At 42.2% G+C, this 7,035-nt stretch overlaps 1 protein-coding gene across 1 annotated transcript; it reads left to right on the top strand.

The window, feature by feature from the left end:
* Window positions 1-207: 207 nt before the first annotated feature.
* On the top strand, window positions 208-6,275 carry LOC542554 (protoporphyrinogen IX oxidase (plastidic)1). Its single transcript, NM_001112094.2, has 9 exons — window positions 208-718; window positions 812-997; window positions 1,088-1,172; window positions 1,269-1,416; window positions 1,494-1,574; window positions 2,394-2,565; window positions 5,121-5,280; window positions 5,443-5,546; window positions 5,777-6,275. Exons 1-9 carry the CDS (start codon window positions 341-343, stop codon window positions 6,074-6,076), a joined length of 1,614 nt encoding a protein of 537 aa, NP_001105564.2. The 5' UTR covers window positions 208-340; the 3' UTR covers window positions 6,077-6,275.
* Window positions 6,276-7,035: the final 760 nt, after the last annotated feature.

The raw sequence follows: 7,035 nt of genomic DNA, 5'->3' as shown, positions 1-7,035 counted from the left end.
CGGTTTTGAAGTTTGAGGGGAAGATTAGACCATAACGGTAGTTCACAGAGATAAAAGGGTTATTTTTCATCCTGTGCCTCAAATTCAGCCTGCAACCAAGGCCAGGTTCTAGAGCGAACAAGGCCCACGTCACCCGTGGCCCGTCAGGCGAAGCAGGTCTTGTGTAGACTTTGAGAGGGATTGGATATTAACGGAACCAATCACGCACGGGAATGCGATTCCCAGCCCACCTGTAACGTTCCAGTGGGCCATCCTTAACTCCAAGCCCAACGGCCCTACCCCATCTCGTCGTGTCATCCACTCCGCCGCACAGGCGCTCAGCTCCGCAACGCCGCCGGAAATGGTCGCCGCCACCGCCACCGCCACCGCCATGGCCACCGCTGCATCGCCGCTACTCAACGGGACCCGAATACCTGCGCGGCTCCGCCATCGAGGACTCAGCGTGCGCTGCGCTGCTGTGGCGGGCGGCGCGGCCGAGGCACCGGCTTCCACCGGCGCGCGGCTGTCCGCGGACTGCGTCGTGGTGGGCGGAGGCATCAGTGGCCTCTGCACCGCGCAGGCGCTGGCCACGCGGCACGGCGTCGGGGACGTGCTTGTCACGGAGGCCCGCGCCCGCCCCGGCGGCAACATTACCACCGTCGAGCGCCCCGAGGAAGGGTACCTCTGGGAGGAGGGTCCCAACAGCTTCCAGCCCTCCGACCCCGTTCTCACCATGGCCGTACGCTCCTCGCTGGCGCCGCAGCGTCTTCTTCTCAGACTCATGCGGAGCCATGGAATTGAGATGCTGAATGGATTTTATGCGCGCGCGCAGGTGGACAGCGGACTGAAGGATGACTTGGTTTTTGGGGACCCAAACGCGCCGCGTTTCGTGCTGTGGGAGGGGAAGCTGAGGCCCGTGCCATCCAAGCCCGCCGACCTCCCGTTCTTCGATCTCATGAGCATCCCAGGGAAGCTCAGGGCCGGTCTAGGCGCGCTTGGCATCCGCCCGCCTCCTCCAGTTCGTGCTCTCCCCATGCTGCATTTTTAAATCTTGTGTGTTTGATTGTTGCGTTGCCACGGGGCTGAGCGTTTCTGGCGGAGGTTTCAGGGCCGCGAAGAGTCAGTGGAGGAGTTCGTGCGCCGCAACCTCGGTGCTGAGGTCTTTGAGCGCCTCATTGAGCCTTTCTGCTCAGGTGCTTATTGCAGTGTGTTATTGTTGTTTGTTCTGGCCTGCTACTTGCAGCGGTTAGCCGATTACCATAAGAATTTAACAACTTTGTAAACCTAAGGTGTCTATGCTGGTGATCCTTCTAAGCTCAGCATGAAGGCTGCATTTGGGAAGGTTTGGCGGTTGGAAGAAACTGGAGGTAGTATTATTGGTGGAACCATCAAGACAATTCAGGAGAGGAGCAAGAATCCAAAACCACCGAGGGATGCGTAAGAGATTGATGCATTTTCTTTTTGTTCCGTTAATTGGCTGTTCTGCCATATTGATCTGTTTTAACCTCTTTTAGCCGCCTTCCGAAGCCAAAAGGGCAGACAGTTGCATCTTTCAGGAAGGGTCTTGCCATGCTTCCAAATGCCATTACATCCAGGTTTGTTCTTTTTTTTTTTGTATATTTACTAACAAACATATCCGTGTATTAGTGTATTACAACGAAATGTATATCTTGTTACACTGTCACCTGAACGACTAGCAGCCCAGATATATTTGCAACGATTGTTTCATTTGTTCCAATACATTTTGGATTTAGACTCCGTAATGTGGCTAGTTGCATGTTGTTCTAACTTGCATTAGCATGGGTCGTAAGTTTGGGTAATTGGGTCACAGACAATTAGAGAGGTGTGCAAGGGTATTGTGGGAAGTAAAATGTGATTAATGGAAGAATCCTTTCTGCTTTTAATAGTATTATGGTATATAGATATTTATTTATGCAGTGAACCAGCTATGGACATGGGGCATGTGGACTGTTCAGATAGATGGATGCCTAAGGTCGAACTTGTTTGCATAATTCAGATATAATCATACAATGTCGTGGTTTCACTCTTCATTTCATATCTGTCCATGGGAAAGCGCAAATAACCTTTGCACAATGTTGATACTAACTAGGGGCCTAGGGCATTGTCATTCATTCCATCCTTATTTATGCTATGACTGCCATATAGGTGGATAGGTTTATGTTGTCATTTGAAAAATACCAAATGTAGAGCTAGAGGCTGTACATAGAAATTCCATGAAGCATGGTTTATAGAACATTTTAGTGTGCATAGTTGCAAACTAACATGCTGGTGTGCATATTTCTTGCAACTCAGATGCAAACTAGTAACAATTGTAATGTTAGATCTCTGATCCAGGATTATTGTTCTATTTGTTACTCAACTCTATTCAATTTTGTACATTTGTTCATTTACAGCTTGGGTAGTAAAGTCAAACTATCATGGAAACTCACGAGCATTACAAAATCAGATGACAAGGGATATGTTTTGGAGTATGAAACGCCAGAAGGGGTTGTTTCGGTGCAGGCTAAAAGTGTTATCATGACTATTCCATCATATGTTGCTAGCAACATTTTGCGTCCACTTTCAGTAAGTACAAACTAATGTTTTTTTTTGTTTTCAGAAACTGGAGTATTTGAACTTCTTGATACCCTATCATATTAACATTTAATCAGAAAATGACCAGTCAGGGGTAGGGTTTGCACTCGTTAAGTGTTTGATGATTTCTGCTATTCCATTGTCAACATCTTCAATTTTTCATTGACATTTACTAAACTTCTGCAAGGCTTAGAAAATTCTAAGCTGTGCTACTTCATAGACATCTGAATGACTGTTGTTATCTTCCAAGTGACTGTTGTTATCTTCCAAGTGGATCATTTGTTTGAAAAAAATTGTGGAAAGTTATGGTGACGTGAGTAATTGCTGAGCTTAAATAGAACTAAAGAAGAATTTGCAGACAAACTAATTGAAGTGGACTGCACCCATTTCTTATCTGGTCAAAACTGTAGGCTTTAAAATAATAATTCGAATATACAAGAAACTTGTTAAGCTCTTAACTTTATACTGTGTTCCTTATAAAACGGCCTCAGTGTCAGTGACCAGTATGTACAATTAATCATCTTAAGAGAACAATTTCCATCTAGAGAATTAGTATAATTAAAAAAGGAAACAGAGAGAAGAAATAGCACCAGGATGAAGTTTCCCCAGCATGTGCAGACTAATTATCAATGCTGACCGACCATTGGTTGGAATGGTGATCCAAATGCATTGAGGTTGTCGCTATGCTGCTTCAGTAATTTGGATCTCCTCTCCCCCTATATGGTTTACTATGATACTATATATATTAGATCGCCTTCTATCCAGTTCAATTTGGTCCGAGTCCTTCACAAGATGGTAAAAATTCAGCTACATTGGCTTACATCCAATTTGCCAGTTTTTTGAGAACTACATCTCAATCCTTTTTCTCTTACTATATTCTCTATGTGGCTTTGAAGACACTTATTTGTTTGTCCATAGGACCATGTTGCACAGAATATCTCGCGAGGAGTATCCAAGCCATTATCCTCAAGGTCCCAAAAACAAGCTGTAGAAAAAGTTTGGAACTAACTAGACCTAGACAGTTCCTGGTGGGGATGGAAAAAATAACTGAACAGTTTAGTTAATAACATGGACATGCAGATTCGAACTGAAAAATAAAATACGAACTAAATAGTCAAGTTCATGTAATAATTTAAAATGACTTTCAATTGACCAATTATAATTATTGCTAGCTACTGGTGACATTTAGGTAGCGTTTGGTTCCGGAGTATGGCGGGATGGAGCCACTCCACTCCCAATTTGTTGTTGTTTGGATTGATTCTATGTAGAACAGAGTGGTTTTAAAAATGGAAAATTATGCTCAAATGCTGAACCATTTGACTCCTCAAAATCTCCCGAACAGAGCCACTCCCGGGAAAGGAGACGTTCCATTCCAACTGGCTCCGAAACCAAACGGTACCTTAAATTCTTTATTTTATGTGCCATGTGAACCAGTTGGTTATTACTCTGTAGTCTGTACATCAATGTAAGACCTAGTTCTGAAAAAGTAATGTTTGTAAGTTTTGAACAACAATTAGGGCACTCGCAAATGGGGTTGTTAAGCTCTGTACAAGATGTCCACCTAGGAGAGAAGCAAGAGAGAACAGGTGTCGTCATAGTTAGTAGCCATACAGGAAGAGTTTCAAGTTTGAAACGATAATATACGTGATAGGCTAAGGGTAATACCAATTGAAGAAAAGGTTGTCTAACACTTATTGAGATGGTTTGGACATGTCCAATGGAGACCTTCAAAGACACCAGTGTGTAGTGGGATCCTAAGGCGTGATAGTGATGGGAAGAGAGGTAGGAAAGGGCCGAAGTTGACATAGGAAGAGGCAGTAAAAGGATACTTGAAAGGATAAAATATATCTAAAGATTTAGCCTTGAATAGAAGCGCATGAAAAACAGCTATCCACCTACGTGAACCTTGATTTGTGGCTTATATTGCATTTCAACTCTAAAAAAACCCGACCTACGGAGGGTAAGACAATCCCCGGATATTACATAAAGAAGACTTTCTCGCGTAGGTCGAGAAAACCCCGAAACCCATGCCATACCTATACACAGCGGCATCGTAGCCCCATCCTAAAATTCGCTCCCACTGTGAGTCGAACTCAGGACCTGAAGAGTGCTACTCAGACCACCTAACTAACTCTGCTAGAGACCCCTTTCGCTTGGTTTCAACTCTAGCCTATCCTGACTTGCTTGGGACTAAAAGACTTTGTTGTTATTTTGTTGATTGACTGTTGGATAGGTAATCTATAACTTCTACAGTTTGGACACCGGTATAGAGAGCTGCTTACTATATTGTTTCTGCTACCCTTAGTCAAACTACATTTATGTTTATTGAACAAAAGTTTCTTCAATAGATTTATAGTCAAAGCGCGTTTAGTGTTGACTTCATAACAATTGACAGTATAGTGTAAGGGATATTAATGGTCAAAATATCTAAGAAAATATGTCTAACATTGATGGACGGTGGAGTGGTGGACGATCATTTACATTTTACTATGATCTGTTGGCATTCTTCCTCATTTGAGCATGAACTTTGTCTTTACACTCTGCAGAGCGATGCTGCAGATGCTCTATCAAGATTCTATTATCCACCGGTTGCTGCTGTAACTGTTTCGTATCCAAAGGAAGCAATTAGAAAAGAATGCTTAATTGATGGGGAACTCCAGGGCTTTGGCCAGTTGCATCCACGTAGTCAAGGAGTTGAGACATTAGGTATTTCTTGCAAGCGTCCAGTCTTAAAGCTCCAAACATATACAGACAGTTTTCTTTCTTTTCCATCCTGCTTTATTTCTAGCATTAACTTTATTTTATTTTCAGATTGAATCCAAGAATAGATAATGATACAACAGTATTGTTGGTAATATGCTTTTGTAGGAACAATATACAGTTCCTCACTCTTTCCAAATCGTGCTCCTGACGGTAGGGTGTTACTTCTAAACTACATAGGAGGTGCTACAAACACAGGAATTGTTTCCAAGGTTAACAATTCTTACCCCAAAAAGATTGCCTTGTGTTTTTGTTATTATGATGTGTTTATAAATTTTTTTAGTCTCCTTTATGAATAGAACTTTTAGTACCAATAATTTGCTATAAACATTGACTACACTTTTTTAACACTAACTGCACTGAACTGATGGAAAATTTGAGCTGCTGGTTATGTAGTACGATTTAAAAAGTCTTTATTCTGATGATCCCACCTCATTTCCAGACTGAAAGTGAGCTGGTCGAAGCAGTTGACCGTGACCTCCGAAAAATGCTTATAAATTCTACAGCAGTGGACCCTTTAGTCCTTGGTGTTCGAGTTTGGCCACAAGCCATACCTCAGTTCCTGGTAGGACATCTTGATCTTCTGGAAGCCGCAAAAGCTGCCCTGGACCGAGGTGGCTACGATGGGCTGTTCCTAGGAGGGAACTATGTTGCAGGAGTTGCCCTGGGCAGATGCGTTGAGGGCGCGTATGAAAGTGCCTCGCAAATATCTGACTTCTTGACCAAGTATGCCTACAAGTGATGAAAGAAGTGGAGCGCTACTTGTTAATCGTTTATGTTGCATAGATGAGGTGCCTCCGGGGAAAAAAAGCTTGAATAGTATTTTTTATTCTTATTTTGTAAATTGCATTTCTGTTCTTTTTTCTATCAGTAATTAGTTATATTTTAGTTCTGTAGGAGATTGTTCTGTTCACTGCCCTTCAAAAGAAATTTTATTTTTCATTCTTTTATGAGAGCTGTGCTACTTAGATTGCCTTGGATGATTATTTTGCTTCTGCGTTTTTCTGGAAGTACAAACAAATTCAAATATTCCCTCTGTCCCAAAATAATAGTCGTTTTAGCTCTAGTCTTTTAACAGAATCTGCCACTTAGATTGCCTTAGATGATTATTTTGCTTCTGCGTGAAGCACAAAAAAAAACGATGTGAATGCACATGCGAATCTTGGCCACTGTTTTTACTCAGTGACACTAATTGCTGATACCATTTGATATGGAACATTGTGTACGCGCGCGCATAGGGGTGGGGGATGCATTGATATATGCTCTAAAATTCCCACTGTACTGTCAAGACGTATAGATTACCTTTACATGATACTACATCTGTTCTCGAATATTTGTCGTCGACTAGTTTATTCTTAACTAAAGAACATTTGTCGTCGACTAGTTTATTCTTAACTAAAATATGATAAATAAAAAACGGAGGGGGTATGATTTAGTACAATGTACCGTTTATCCTCTCTTCTGGTAAGGATAAAATAAATCTGACTAGAGTATTCTAACAAATTGTTTAATAAAGAGAATGAGGACACAACCTGACTATTTTTAATGACACCAATTGGCTCTTTATGCGTAGGATGCAAGAATATGAGGCTACAGAGGCATTGAAAAGAATGAAAGAGAGTAAGTCGATGGGCTCTGATGATATCCGAATTGAGGTATGGAGATGCCTCAGAGACAACTATAATATGGCTAACCAAGTTG

The sequence above is a fragment of the Zea mays genome, chromosome 8, assembly GCF_902167145.1.
Source record: "Zea mays cultivar B73 chromosome 8, Zm-B73-REFERENCE-NAM-5.0, whole genome shotgun sequence".
NCBI lineage: Eukaryota > Viridiplantae > Streptophyta > Magnoliopsida > Poales > Poaceae > Zea > Zea mays.
The sequence above is the reverse complement of the archived record's forward strand: the minus strand, read 5'-3'. Positions and strand labels throughout refer to the sequence as shown.